Raw genomic sequence first — 16,073 nt, forward strand, 5'->3', positions numbered from 1 at the left:
CATTTAATAAAGAAAACCTTTGGGATTGTTTAGAAATACCCATCTATTGCATACTTAGTATTATATATAAATAATTTTGAAAAGTAACTAAAGTAAAATCAGTTTAACATCTCATTAGCCTTAAATGGAAAGTTCTTTGCTATGACTTTTAAAAGAGAGATGTCTAAAACGGATTAACCTGTTTTGAGACAAGGTTTTGCTGCAAAGCCCAGTTGGCCTTCTTTAACTAATGCCCCTGCCTCAGCTCTCAACATGCTGAGACTACAGGACAGATTCCCTTGTCATAAAAATCCCCATGTCCTCAGACTGTCCTTCACTAAATGTGGCTTTTATGTGTCCTGGAGAATCTTGATTTTTAAATCGATTATCTATCTCTTGATTCACAAAGAAATATTAGTAATTTCTATAGCAACCTACAGAAACTAAAGAAAATTTAATAAGTATAAAAAAGGCATTGATACCATTTCATAAAAATTGTATAGTATGCGATTTCCCTTGAGAGTTCCCTAACAATACCCAAACCTTCTTGTGGTTTTAGTCATTGATTTGCAAGACTCTGTAAGATTAAATCGATACAAAAATATGAGGACATTCATTTTTTCTCTTTTAGTTTATTTGTGTCTCTAGACTCACTACAGGTTGATTTTCACAAAAGCTGGTAATTCATAAAGTTGGTTTAAAAACATCTTATTCCTTAGAGATTATCTGAAGAGCTAATTAAGACATATTAACCAAAATTGCATCAAGAACTAAAATAGCTTTAAAACTGTGGTGTTGTTTTTAAACATCTTCTTTCTCTGAGCCAGTGCTAGCTCGATGCAGTCACCCTATCTCAACCCCAGACAACTCAGAAAAAAACCCGCAATAGAGAAATGGCTCGGTGACTTTTGGTGCAGAAGAAAGAGGTATTTCTTCATGATGAAAGATGAAAGGCAAAGAGAAAATATTTGCTCCATAATTTGTAGTGGACGGAATAATAATTATATTGACAAATTGTGCTATCTTTGTAGAAAATATGGCCTCACATTGTAGCATTTTCTGCCTGAAAGACCCCCTTAGAGTGCATCTTCTCAAACACGAGGGGTGCGGAAAGCCTCTTTTGTGTGTGGAAGTTCATTGGAGAGTTTCAATAGAGGTTTCTGTTATTCCTTTATAGAATGAGTGGGAAATAGTTTATATTAGGATGTCATAGAAATTAACAGGCTGTTTCATTAAAGACCTGCATTATCTGATTGAACATCTGTAAGTGCACACCACTAGGACAAGCCTAAGCCACTAGCATGCTACTTTCAGTTATAGATGTATTGTCTTTGAATTTTTGAGTGGGCTGCCACTCAAAACCATCAAACCAGAACCATCAAAGACAGGGCCGTCCTGTGACTTGTGTAGAATCTAGCTTTATAATAGTGGCATGTGGGAATTTGTATGCGCATCACTTGTTGCAATTGGAACATTTAGTTGCTTTCTGTATTTATGACTTTCATACCTGTGTCTCTTATCTTTTATGTTAAAGTCTAGTTTCTGTCACCAGGGAAGCTCAACACAGTTCACTGAGGCAAACCTGGAGGAATAGACACATTAGTAGAATATATGTTGAGCTTTACAGAAAGTAATGTAGTTAGTCCTTGCAGCTCAAACATGGACTCCTTCTACCTCTACCGAGAGGGGAGAAAACAACCACAATCATTAATTTGCTGAAGAGAATGAACTTGACTCTTTAACTCAAGCTACACTACACCTCTCTTGTGAAATATTTTAAATTGAAACTATCTGTAGCAAGGTTAGTGATCTCAATTTACTCTAAATTTTAAGTTAATATTTGCCTTTTAAGAATTAGATTAGCGGGGTTGGGGATTTAGCTCAGTGGTAGAGCGCTTGCCTAGGAAGCATAAGGCCCTGGGTTCGGTCCCCAGCTCCGAAAAAAAAAAAAAAGAATTAGATTAGCAAACATGTAGCTTAAGAAAATTTATGCAACTTGATGAACGCTTCGGTTTTACCTTTTCTGTGAATCAGGTTTTATAGGAAAGCTTTGATTTCTATGGAAATAGGTCTGTATGTGTTGAGACATTTCTTATATTTCTCCATCAACTAGGGAAAAAAATCAACAGAAATAGCTTTTTAAATTATAGAATTTTTAAGTCCTAGAACAGCCAAAATGATACTGACAAAGCCATGCTTTTGGTTTATTTAGGAAATCATAAAATCATCAAATAATTAAATATTAGCATCAAAAAGATCTATATAGCCCAACCTTGATATCCAGTCTTACAGTGAGTGCATAGGAATCAATGTTTAGCTTCTAATGATAGCAGTGAGACTAAATGCTTAAAAGGAAATTTACGAAATAAATTTAGAAATACCTTTTATCCCCACAAACTAGTAAAATATCTCATGCAAATTCTATTTCATTTCCAAAATTATGTAAAATTCTATTACTAGGAGCAAGTTTATATAATTTCCCTTCTGAAATTATTTTACATTTGAGGTTTTAGATGTAATCAATGGTCACCACAATTTTAAGAGCAACTTTGTCTACAGCTTATGTAAAACTCTTAGAATGTGGTACATTTAATGGTAGCTGTAAATCCTGTACTAAGCCTACAGATTTTATATTGAAAGTTTTGTTATGCCCCAGAGAACAACCTAGCCAGCATGTCTTCTGAATTTAAATGTTGACAGGAGTTCCTTGCCTTGGGCTCTTGGTGATAGCTGCCAATGATATTTCTCTGCAAGGGACAAGCTATCTTGTCCATGTTAGAGAGGCACTGTGATTTAAACCTTGCCCGGCTAAAAATAGGATTCTATGCCCTTTTAAGAAATTTGAGGTTCTTTTCTGTAAACACTTAAAGGCTTGTTAATGCTCTCAAGAAGACTGTCATTTAAACTGAAGTTTTTTAGATTTTGGATAGAAGATAAAGTATACCTTAAAGATATAGAAATGTGATTATTTTTTTTAAATCTATGCGGAAGTATTCAAAAGAAACAAACAAACAAACTAGAATAGCAATGACCATGACAAAACTAAATCCTTCTTTCTATATTTATTTTGTTTGTCCTTCAAAGCATGCCAGTTCAAAAGACATATGAGAGAAATTATAAGAGTTATGACTGTTTCAGTATGTTACAACACAATAATGTCTTTCCAGGTCCTGATTTGCTGTGGTTTTTAAGATGACTGCTTGACTTCCTGAATAAAGAAAATAAAACACTGGCCTCAAGTCTTGAGGCTGCAGGAGAGCCGAGATGATGTCAGGGTGACCTAACATATGTCAGCTCTGGTTTTCTTACCTTGGCAATTGGAAAGAATGCTTCCACATGGCCACTAATGGCTCATGGTCGCTCAGGAGCAGTTGTAAGAAGTGGCCTTCAGAAGCCCAGGGCACAGTGAAAGCAGACCCAGGAGTTCTTTGTTGATCTCGATAGGGAACCAGGAATTCATTCTTGAATGAGTATCCTGACTTGGAACTGTCAGGCAGACCAAGCCTGGGCCTCTCTCATGCAGTGTACAGTAGCAGAGGGGTCAGGAGGCAGTTAGTAAATGATGGGTGACACTGTAGAGCTGACAGGAGTGCTGGCATACCCTCTGAGACTCTGGGCTAACCTACACTGTGCTGAACCACTGAGCAAGCCAGAGCCCCTGTGTTGTCAGCCTCCCCATCACGGATAATCCAAGTATTATTTTTTTTCATTCTTCCAGATTTAGTTATATCTGTAGAGCTAGGATACATAAAGCTATGGAGCACTTGGCCTTTGAGGGTCCAGGGAAATAGGGATCCATACTTCAGGACATTGCTACAGTGAGTTGCAGTGTAGGCTCTTCTACATGGCCATGAGTGGAAGGGAGTTGAGAGCCTCTATAGTAACCTCCCCCCATTCTAGTTCTCTCTGCCCCATATCTGGAAAGAAAAATGTTACCTCCAATTCCTTTTAGGTTAGGATTTTAAACAAGAAGATCGATTTTAGCAAAGTTCAGTCAAGATGTGGTTCCAAGGATAACATCAAACATTCTGCTGGGGGCGGAAATGTAAGTAGAAGCTTCCCTGAGGAAGCTGCCTTGACTGTGTGGAGCCTCCTGCACAGCCGGCGCCCTTTCCTCCCTCGAATTTCTCATGACGCACTACTTTCTAAACATTTGTCAGCTTGGGTAATGGCTTGCTGCCTTGGTGATGGGTGCACCATCCTTCTCTGTCAAATCTGTTGAGAAGGCAAAGCTTGCTAGATGTGCCATGGCAAACCCTCTTCACCTGCTAACCATTTCCTGGCCTTTGCAGTCACCAGAGTATTTCTGTTTCTATTCCTCTGAAACGCTGAGCCACTATTCATTATTCATGAAAGCTAGGACATCTTTTCCAATAACACAAAATGGGCCAAGCAATACCTCATCGATAACTCAACGTGAAAAGACTGTAGTTCCAGCCTGCATTCTGTCCTGATGGGATGTTTTTTCCTGCCTCTTTCATTTAGTGTGAATAATATCTTAAGAAAAGAAATGAGTACTGAATTCATGCTTGGTCCATGTTGGTTGAGGCAGACTTGAAGCAGTCAGTTAAACTCAAGGAAAGCATGGCTCCTCATAGAGTAAGGATAATTTCAACAGGCGAATCATACTGATTCTATTTTCCTGCCATCTAAACGTTAGGCTCTGATCATCGGTGACCCAAGTAATGTACAGGGTGTCAAACCCTAAATCTTCAGGAGTCTAAGAAGACCCTGTCTTCTCACTCTTCAGATAGGCAGAAATGGATTTAGCTCTGAAAAGAAAATATTAGTCCCTTCTATAAAGAGCAGTCACCCAGTAAGCAGTGTAGACTGAGAAAAGTACTCTGCTGTGGGAATCCCACAATAGGGTTTGCTGGGCTCCTTTATGGATGCTGGTCCATACCTTGGGATTGGTATCTACACTGAGTTGGTTGCTCTCCCGAGTATAAGTGTACATAACATCATATTCTCTTTCCTAGAAGATGCTCTAGTCCAGCTTATTCCCTTGAGAGTAACAGAAGATGTACCATGATGCCTTACATGGCAAATGCCTCTAGTTCCAATTCATTAGTAAGAATAAGTTCTGGGAGTTGGGGATTTAGCTCAGTGGTAGAGCGCTTGCCTAGGAAGCACAAGGCCCTGGGTTCGGTCCCCAGCTCCTGAAAAAAAAAGAACCAAAAAAAAGAATAAGTTCAGATAGCTTAAACTCTTATACTAGGGTAAAGTAGGAGCTTCAGACCTGCAAAGCACTGGCTTTTAACTTTCCTTAAGAGAGGAATCGTTTGTTTTATTGTGCATATCCCTGAGGAATTCTTACATTATTCTGCTATCATTGGACAATGAACCACTACAATGGGCAATAGAAAACTCTGCTTCGAACACAGACAGATGAAATATTTTAGTGAAACATAAGAGCAAGTAAAATCATTTTCTAGCCCAGTGTGCAAGAAAAATTCTACTTAGCCAAGATAAGAGAACCGTTTAGGAAAGCTCACTTTGAATTTTCTTCTGTCTTCATGATAGACTTGTTACTATGAGCAGTGTTACTTACTTCTACATAAAAATCACTTTATAAATAATAACCTATCCTCCTCTTGCTTCTTTGCTGTGGAAAAATTTAACATGGTGGGGCTTTTTTCTCAAAAGGTGCTTGCCTTATTAATATAAATGTTCCCATGCTCTTACAATGTTATCTATTTTCTACTAATAAAACTTCTATTCCAGGGTTTTCACCTATTTGGGTCCTTTCCAGTTTGGAATAAATGGAACAGATGGCAGTGTGTGTGTGTGTGTGTGTGTGTGTGTGTGTGTGTGTGTGTGTGTGTGTGTGATTGTGTGTTTGAATGTAGTGTTACATATTACAAGTGTGGGTACAAGTCCAGATTTGTGTATAAGCTTTGGGGGGAGGGGTGGAGCTTCTGTGTCTAAGCCATCTTAAGCTCATTTTCTGTGATTCCACAGGTACAAATTGTTACTAAGAAGATAGACTTAAGCCATGTGACTTCCAAATGTGGCTCTCTAAAGAACATCCGTCACAGGCCAGGTAAAAAAACATAATTGGAGTAATATAAAAACATTAATTGGATTGAAGAAGTAGACAGTTCTTTATTTTTTGTGAAATTTTTGACTGAAAAAAAGTTTCAAACTCTTGATACCCCTTGCTTTTAGTAATAGAAAATTTAGTTTAAACTGTCTAACCATCTTCCTTTGGGATCAATGAACTTAATTACCTGGAAGAGACCATGTTTATAGAGCAGGCACAGACATTGGGAGTCTTTCAAAATATGTAGACTACAATACTCACCAAGTCTTACAGATATGAACAGTGACCAAAGACAGTATTTCTAAGTGTTTTTCCTAAAATTTGCGTTTTCTTCATTATGTAAAATGGGATTGAGTATCAGAGCTGAGGAAAGTCCTTTATCTGATTCATTTCTTCAAATCTTTCTCGAGTAAATATGCACTGGGAATCCTCAGCCAAATGCAATATGCCCCCAGCTTACTTTACATTAGACCCGCTTGTCTTTTTAGGGTATCTCATAGGATAGTACTTTGAAGTAGAAATTAAATTTCCACTCGCCACAGCCAGCCCCTTCTTTCAAGAGTATGAATATTACATGAGTCATTATCACAAATAGTTTATTTGTGCTAAATTCCACCTCCAGACATACATCATAATGGATAACTGTCAGATGTGCTTGAGAAAAAATTGACATTGTGCAATTTATAACATACCGTTGGATTACAGAACGGTAATATAATTGCCCTCATTTGAAATAATTCAGCCATATGTTTGACATCTTAACATATAAACTAAATGTAGATTAGTAGATTAATCACCATCTCACATGATGTCAAAATGATAAATAACAATAATTGAGTTGAGAATTCAGGAGAGGAAATTATTGGGACTCTTTGAATTGACTACAAAGATAGATAGAGCAAGTCTCAGAGTGAACAACTACATTAGAAGTACATAGGAGTAAGTCTGCCCTGTGCCAAATGATAGGACAGATCAAGATGATTGAATCTTTGTATATGGAATCTGCATTTCTGGGTACAGAACTGCCCCCAGTGGACCCATCTTGCCTGTTCATGAGCAGCAGGGGCACGTCCTTCTGTTCAGATCTTCAAATTCCCCACTCTATAGCTGGCCTACCACTGCACAATTGACTTGTACTGTTCTGTTTATACCATAGCTAAGGTATTTTGCCACATTGCCATCTTTCTTGCAGAATACAAAAGAAAATACTGGTTTCTTTGATTCTGGACAGATGGGATTAGTCAAATTCACCTGGAGTTTGGATCCTCAGAAACAGTCATAGAGATAAGAAATATTCTGTATATGAATTGCTGGACATAAAAGACTATTGTCACAGACTCCCACTTATTTCTAAATCCGGTTCCTCTATTATAGCTAAATAGGATGACTAAATTCATAAAGGAAGTGTCAGTGTGGTGACACTTGACAATAGCAATCTTTTCACAAAGTTGCTGTGGGAATGTGCAGTGTCTACCGTGAAAGCAAAGAAAACAGTTCAAACACCTAAAGGCACAAACTAAAATGCCTACACATTACTTTAAAGCCTGATGGAGATTATAGTTTTTCATAATTGCAGCTCATTATGGCTGCCAAAGTATTTTAAATACAGAAGCATATATCTCTAAATTCAACTGGGCTTGTCTAAATGTTACATAAGACTGTCTAGGGGAAAAGCAACAGCCCAGGCAAGCTTCCTTTACTTGGGTACACTTTGTGTCTGTATCGTGTTATTTTTCTTTCCTTTTAAGAAAACTTCAATAACATTTTAACCAAACTATGTTAACACAACGTACACTCAAAAAAAAGATATTTTAAGAGAATAATTTCTACCAAAGGCTACCAAAAGTGCAACAATAAGTAATTGATATCCTCGGTTGAAAGTCCCAGCATTCTCCAGCCCCTAACCAGGACAATTGCATTTATATGAATCACTATCAATAAAGCTAATCCCATCACAACCAGCAAGTACAAACCACAGGCTGGGTTAAAACAGGAAAAACAATCCTTTAGGAAATGATACATATTTAGACATATCTCCCATACATGTGAATTACATTGTAGTCTATACATGCTAGAATTCCGGAGGAAAAATATGAAAGTTTCTGAAGCTGTATTTCAGTACCTCCTAATTTCAAGAAGTCCCTGGTCAAGCAGATGGTTATTAACATAATGTCTAGAGTTAGCACACTTGAGTTAGATGTCACAAGCTTAAGAGACATGCGATTCTCTCTTCATGAGACTTCTTTCTTTATGCTCATCTGTCAGAGAAGATGCTGTGATCAGGAAAGTTTCCCCAATGCCAGCTGACCCTTGCGATTTCCCCAAGTATGGGAAACTCAACTGAATAAGATGTGATAATAAGAAACTGACCCCTAAAAATTTACAGAGATACATAAGCATCAAGAATTACAAACTGAAAAGGTGTTTTCCATGTTCATTTTTAGAGATCCTTTTAAGCATTTTTTTAAAAGCAAAATCCCGGGGCTGGGGATTTAGCTCAGTGGTAGAGCGCTTACCTAGGAAGCGCAAGGCCCTGGGTTCAGTCCCCAGCTCCGAAAAAAAGAACCAAAAAAAAAAAAAAAAAAAAAGCAAAATCCCATGGAAATGTAAGATTAAAAGATCAAGATGCAAGTCTTCCAGATGAATGCGTGCGGTTGAAATCAAGCTCCCTACAAAAGTGAAACAAATCTCTTAGGTGCAGATATATTTAAAAGATCCTACTCTGTCTTTTTAAGTGAAAGATATCAGCACTCAGCCATGGTTACAAGCAGGCTGAAAGACAATGGATAAATACTAGTTACTACTACTACTACTACTACTACTACTACTACTACTACTACTACTACTACTATTACTACTACTACTACTACCAGTACTACTACTACTTAATGATGTAGAAGAAACTTGTGTTTGGAAGTCAGAGAGAGGTACGCAGGCATGGAGAAAAGAATTCTTTTAAAGGGATTTATGGCTTCAGAACCATCAGCCAATTTTCACACCTGAGATTGTTTGCATTATAGGAAATGGTATTATAATTGCATTATAGGAAATGGTATTATAATTGCATTATAGGAAATGGTACAATCAAAATCCTGTCTCAGTGTTATCTGCACAGTGGTAGGATCAGGTTAGCATCTGTACAGGAACCTGTTCAAAGCCATAGCCTAGCATTTCCATATTAAAGGGTAGGCTGTAAAACTAGTAATAAAGCACTCATCTCATTTCATCTGCAAAGTTGTTGATGTTGAAAATTTACAAGTGAAAGAAGTATTCTTGCTCATTCTTTATGGAGGATTGGTTCCAAGATTCCGTGTAGATACTTAGATCCTTAGGTCTCTTACATAAAGTGCTGCATATTCTCCCTTCTATATAGTTTAAATCACCTCATTATTATTTATAGCCTCAAACACTATCTAAATGCCCTGTAAATCTTGATAACGATAAGAAAAATGTCCTGCAGATATTCAATATAGATGCAATTTGTTTCCGCAAATTTTCAACCCCATACAATAGAATCTGCAGATACAGAGAGGCAACTGAATATCGTCTGTTACACACTGCCCCACTTTGCTGTTTTGCTGGATGAACACAAGAGCTAAAAACAACTTAGGGGGACCACAGGATCATGTCAGCTTGCACTTTTAGGTCACAGTCTGTCATGGGGGAAAGAAAGGCAGGGACCTAAAGAGAAACTGACACAGACAGTGCTGCTTCCTGGGTTGTTCTCTATCTGGCCTCCTGACTCATACTCATGTAGCCTTCTCACAGTCCAAGCCCCCATGCTCAGGGGTGGTGCCACCCACAGTAGGCAGGGCCCTCCCACATCAATCAGTGAACAAGACAGTTTCTAACAGACCGGTCTGATCTGGACAAGCTGTAAATTAGGATTCTCTCAGGTGACTCTGGGTGTGTCAAGTTGGCAGCTAAAGCTCTCTAGGACATGCACCATCACAGCTTAAAACTTTTTTAGATAAGTGATTTGTTCCCATGAAGATGGGTTAAGAACAGTTTCATTTCCACTTAATTTGTTCTAGTAAAAAGTAAAAGGTTAAAAGCCCAAAGGTTAAGAAAGAATGCAATAGGATATTCTCATTACTGTGTTATTTTTAGAGGTTGTATCATAACAAGGAAACCACTCTGGTTTCTAAGATAGACACAGATTTGAAAAAAAAAGTAATGTATAATACATGAAGTAACATTTATAACAGTATAGGAAAGATGCCATTGTCCTGGATCATAAGGCAAAATGAAGTAGACTGAAAATTCTAACAGATTCCTCCCATGTCTCCTGAGGACAGGAGAATATTCCTTCTCTGCCATTCTATATGGCGTATCCTTGTGTGAACGTAGTTTTTATATATATATAAGATTCCACTTCAGCAAGGCATTTAAAAAAGGCTTTCTCCTCCTGAAGGTGGTGGACGCGTGAAGATTGAGAGTGTAAAGCTGGATTTCAAGGAGAAGGCCCAAGCTAAAGTTGGCTCACTTGACAATGCTCACCATGTACCTGGAGGTGGTAACGTGAAGGTGAGATGAGGCCATAAACCAGTCCTGTGATTGTGCAAGCATATTTCATATGAACTATTCTTTTAAAGTTATTTTTTGTTTTTGAGGTTATAATTTACATAATATAATACATTATTGCATCATTTCCTCCTTCCTTTTCCTCTCTCTAAAATCTTCTTTCTCTTTCAGATCCATGGCCATGTTTTTAATTAGTTGTTACACACACACACCACACACACACACACACACACACACACACACACACACACACACGTTTGTGTAGAGATATGTTGCTAACTAGGAGAGCCTGAAACTACTACTTTAGTAACCCAGCACAGTCCCTAACTACATTCTGAAATGGCTTGATCAAAACGGGTCTCTGGTTAAAGAACTCTCAAACGGGAAGGAGGGGTGCTACGTTGATTCACACACCATGTCCTTATCAGCTGTAGGCTAGAGCTGGCGACTGGTGAAGATGCTTGGGCTAATGAGGACCAATGTTTCTCCTAAACAGATTGACAGCCAAAAGCTGAACTTCCGAGAGCATGCAAAGGCCCGCGTCGACCACGGGGCTGAGATCATCACACAGTCGCCAAGCAGGTCAAGCGTGGCGTCTCCCCGGCGACTCAGCAATGTCTCCTCTTCTGGAAGCATCAACCTGCTCGAATCCCCTCAGCTGGCCACTTTGGCTGAGGACGTCACTGCGGCGCTCGCTAAGCAGGGCTTGTGAATCCTTCTCATCTAGCACTGAAGTACCATTTAGGCATGAGCTCTTGGCAGGAGTGGGCTCTGAGCAGGTGTCATATTCATTCTTTACAAACCATAGATAAATAATCTCATCCCCCAACTGTAGTAATTGTTACAATTTTATATAAAAAAAAGAATAGTATATGCAGAAAATGACCTGAATTCCATCCGCAACAAGAACACATGGCTTTACATGGATACAATTGGACAATTATTTTCGCTCTGCTCTGTTTTGCATGGAGTATTATTATTATTATTATTTTTAAAATTGCATTTTTACCTTTCATGTGCCTGAAGGCTATCCAATACATTCTGAAAGGCCTTGTTAAAAATCCAAGCTGCTCATTTCCCTATTCTGTTTATGGTTGGAAAGATTAAAAACTATCCATTGTCGCTTACTACAGGTTCAAGGAAATCAAGGAGTCTGAGTGCAGGAAGGAAAGAGCATGTAAGAGACACATTTTTTAAAGTGTTATTTTGTATAAATGGGAAGAAAGATGCAACTAAGTTATTGATGTTTGGGACCTGGATGATTATATCAGAGTATGCCGTTCCAATAAATTATTTAACTAAAAGCTAGATTAAAGCATGTGAGCGGTGTTTGAAGAAGTGGTGTGGAAGTGCGTCTCTTAGGATTGATGCACTTTCGTTAGGATGGGCTCGAGTCTGATTAGAATGTCAGTTGATTGGCTAGATTTGTGTCCACACAGTCAGTTTCATGCCCCCATTCCATCTGTTTGATACAGTATTATAGATATAAATATATATATATATTTCTCTGTGGCCATTTGTGATACTTCCTCATATACTTGAATATGATACTTCTTTATTCACAGTATCTGTGTCTCCTGCACCCTTTGGTGTTGCAATTTTAGGTATGTGAAAGTAGATGTTAGCAGGGTTCTCTCCCTATTTAAAAATACATTTTACAAAGACAAAGACTTTGAGCATGAAGTTGCTTTCTGTAACAACTCAAAGCTGTAACCCTGTTTTAGTGCCAGAATCAAGTCCTTCCTGTGATGCTAGAACATTTTATTTTTCTTTGCTTCCACCAACATGGAGTTTGTGGAGTGGGTCCAGTTATGCATAAAGGGGTTTACAGATTGTTGGTCTATGGATTTATCTCATGTTTAATTACTGAATAGTTTGGGTTTTATCCCTCTAATTATTCATGAAACCAATCCCTTACTATTCATTTCTTCTCTTTCTCTTTTCCTTTTTCCATTTGCTAAAGTTGAAAGTAGGAAAAATAGTTTTGGATATCTTTTCTTGTTCTCCAAATAGTATCTGTTCATTAAATAATTCTCTGATAGAAGATATTTGGCTTCCTTCTCCCAAAGACCTCTTCAAAAATGAGAAATACAACATATTAAGAATATATATATATATATATATATATATATTCTTTGAGACACAGATATCTAAATCCATCTCTCCAGGATTCTACATGAACATGGTATGATTTTTTTTATTTTATATACAGTCTCAACATCACAATTCATTAATTTCATTTACAAATCATACTAAGTGAATAAGCAAGAGTCAATGGCCCAAAAGAAGACAAAGCATTATCAAACCAAGTGGACTTTTCCCTTAACATTTAATTTGTTCTTTTTCTTGCTCAGGATTGGTAGACTGAATCTGAAGGGTTAAATGTAAAAAGTTGGCTAGGTGTTTTATGTCTCTGAAACAAGCCAAGCCCTGTCTATAAAGGAGACGGTGAACATGAACAAGACAGAGACGTACAGGTGTGTCTGAGACAGAAGGCAAGTGGATGCGAAGGCAGAGAGGAAACAGGTGGCAGTTTAGTGATCCATTGAGTATTATGGCCAATGTGACAGCCACATGGAAAGCTTAGCATCAAACGAAGACATTCTTCACAGCTAGTAGGTACACACACAGACACAGACACAGACACACACACACACACACACACACACACACACAGAGAGAGAGAGAGAGAGAGACACACACACACACACACACAGAGAGAGAGAGAGAGAGACACACACACACACACAGAGAGAGAGAGAGAGAGAGAGAGAGACACACACACAGAGAGAGAGAGAGACAGAGAGAGAGAGAGAGAGAGAGAGACACACACGTCTTTGTAAATTGTTTTTTTAATATATAACTTTAAAACTACCATGTAATGGTTGCTTTCACTCTGGACAATCCATTCCTTACCTACTCTTGAATGCACAAGAAATGGAAGAAGGAACGTCTGTGTGTGGAGAAGGCCAGTCCTACAGTTTTGGTAGACAAGGATTAAAGTTATCTAGGAAAAAGAGAGTTAATAGATGATCCGTGTGGTTTTAAACTATGTAGGAAGTAATTTCAACCCAGTTTATTATAAAAATTAAGGCTAAGCAAAGGTTTTTTAAGTGTTCAAGTTCATTTTCTTACGATGTGTATTCAAAATAAAATTATGTAAGCCCCAAGTTAATAGATCTAGCACTAAAATATCATTTTTCTAATGTTAATACAATTATAATGGATACAAGTCCTTGTTCTATGTGAAAATGTGATTCACACATGAATGTAAAGTCAACACAAGAAGGACCTGAATTTTTTGTACCAGACAGAGACAGAGAAATGCACAGGCTAAAATTCACTTCCTTATGGGAATGTGGGATGGATCCCACCTTACCTACTTAAGATAATGACTCAAATTAAGCTTTTTGGACACCACTTTTGTGGGGATACACATACGCTGATCTAGAAATGAAAGGCGCACAGCTACATTTCTAGATCCACTAATGCCAGTTTCTCTTTGGCTTCAGCCTTTGAGAACCTGTTCAAGAATACGTAAGTATCCAGAGCTCTGAAGAGTTCGAAGGCCAACTTTTTCAGTGAACTCACACACTCTGGGTCTCCTGCAACTGACAATTGGGTACCTTGCAACAATGCGGGAAGGATCCGAGTTTATGATGAGTTTCAAAGGCCGTGTTCACTTAGGAACTGACTCTCTCTGGATCTGCCTGCTGCGTTCCAGCAGGATGACGGGCTGAAATCCCACCCATAGGGAAGACACCTGTGCAATTCCAGCTCAGTTTGGCTGAAGGTAACTAAAGAAGAAGGTCCAGTAAATGGAAGAATAGACTACAGCTGGCCTTCTCCACACACACACGCACACACACGCACGCACGCACACACACAGATGTGGGATAGAAGAGAGATCAGCACCAAAATGTAGCATTATATCAGTAGTAGTAAAGAAATAATATAAATGTGAATGATTCTGACTTAGCTGCATTTATAGTTTTCTTCTCATTTTTCATGCCACAGGGGGGAAAAAAAGAAATGATTTATAGTAGAAGTAGCAAGGCAAAAGTAGATTTATCATTTGGAAAGGCAAATTTCAGGCATTTCTTCAAGACTGGTGTGCTAAAATTAATACTGTTGTTGTGTTTTTACACCTAGAAGTTTTAGCCTGGACATGTAGATTGAGGCCAAGTCCCTATGTAGGAAAAAGGTTTTTTTCAAAACCCCTAAAAAAATGCCAATCATGAAAGTCCACTTCAACTTTAGCAAAAAAATTCAACAAAAAGTATACTCTGTATGCTGGGATCCCAAGGTTCCAACACACCATCTTTGGGGGGGGTTCTTTCTTCTGATAATTCTAGAGCCTGTTACCATAGAAAGGAATTTCTTCAATGGCTGATTGTAGTTAGTTCATGTTTTTCAATCAATTTGCAAATGTATTTGTTGCTGTATAGTGATTGTTTTGCAAAATAAAATTGCTTGTCATCTAACTACAAATTTCAGACTTTTTTAAAAACATCGTTTCTTCATCTCTGGAGGGAAATATAAGTGTGTGTGTGTGTGTGTGTGTGTGTGTGTGTGTGTGTGTGTGTGTGTTAAGTATATGTGCACACAAATCATTTGATCCAATCAAAGAAAAACTGAGGTTAAAAGGCCACAATTATGTATCAGTTTCCTATCATGTGTTTGGTCCCTCTAGAAGGCAATTCTATATCACACAATCTACTTGATAAAAAAATGTTTTGGGGTTTTGTTTGTTTGTTTTTGGTGCTAGGCATCAATGCCAGGACAGTGCACATATCAGAGAAATAGTCTATCACTGAGCTACATCTCCAGTGGAAATGCAGTTTTCTATTCTAAAAGAATAGTGTGAGTGAGACCCAAGTCTTGTACAAAGTCTTACAAAATTAGCTTGAAAAATAGGTTGACAAAAATAAATTTAAAAAAACTAAATTTCCCACCTCAAAACTCAACTCATCCATTGTCCCCTCTCAATGGCACTCCAGGGTGTTCCTGAGTAAAGTATGACTCGTCAGAATGTGAAAATTCTGTGTAGCCCTGGATGGAGACTTAAGACACTCAGTATATGAACTTACACATAGAACTACACAGAACAAGACAGTCATGAACAGAAAAGCCCGTGTTATGCAAATGTGCCAAAAATCCTGTGCTCGGGTAGTTTATAGCCCAGCGTGGTGCATTGCAGGCCTGCTCGGCTGGCTCCCATCTCCTCTGTCTCCTCCTTTGGAAGCTCATCCATAATAAATTCCCATTGTGCTTGTCACTGTCTTCAGTTTCTTGTTCCAAGACATAAGAACCTAGAACTGATGGTGGATGCCCACTGAACCCCAGTGTCAGCTGACATCATTAGCAGGATGCTGTCTGTTCCCAGTACTAGAAACTTAAAATGGCTTAAGTGCAGGTTCAATTTCTTGGTTCAGTTAAGTACCTAGACAAGTCACCTGCCTGCTGTGTGCTGGGGAACACAGGAAAATATCTAGTTACCCCAGTGTGCTCCAATGACAGGCCATAG

At 38.3% G+C, this 16,073-nt stretch overlaps 1 protein-coding gene across 56 annotated transcripts in view; it reads left to right on the top strand.

Annotated features, from left to right (window-relative positions):
* Map2 (microtubule-associated protein 2) overlaps positions 1 to 15,037 on the top strand; it is a 258,236-nt gene extending 243,199 nt beyond the window's left edge. For 36 of the 56 annotated variants that reach the window (XM_087564816.1, XM_087564831.1, XM_087564821.1 and 33 more), the window contains 4 exons: positions 3,932 to 4,024; positions 5,941 to 6,022; positions 10,437 to 10,549; positions 11,043 to 12,987. In XM_087564816.1, coding sequence (XP_087420942.1) covers positions 3,932 to 4,024; positions 5,941 to 6,022; positions 10,437 to 10,549; positions 11,043 to 11,258 — 504 coding nt within the window. In that variant the 3' untranslated portion in view covers positions 11,259 to 12,987. 56 annotated transcript variants of the gene reach the window in all.
* The last annotated feature ends 1,036 nt before the right edge of the window (positions 15,038 to 16,073 follow it).

The sequence above is a fragment of the Rattus norvegicus genome, chromosome 9, assembly GCF_021556685.1.
Source record: "Rattus norvegicus strain SHRSP/BbbUtx chromosome 9, alternate assembly SHRSP_T2T, whole genome shotgun sequence".
Classification (NCBI taxonomy): Eukaryota; Metazoa; Chordata; class Mammalia; order Rodentia; family Muridae; genus Rattus; species Rattus norvegicus.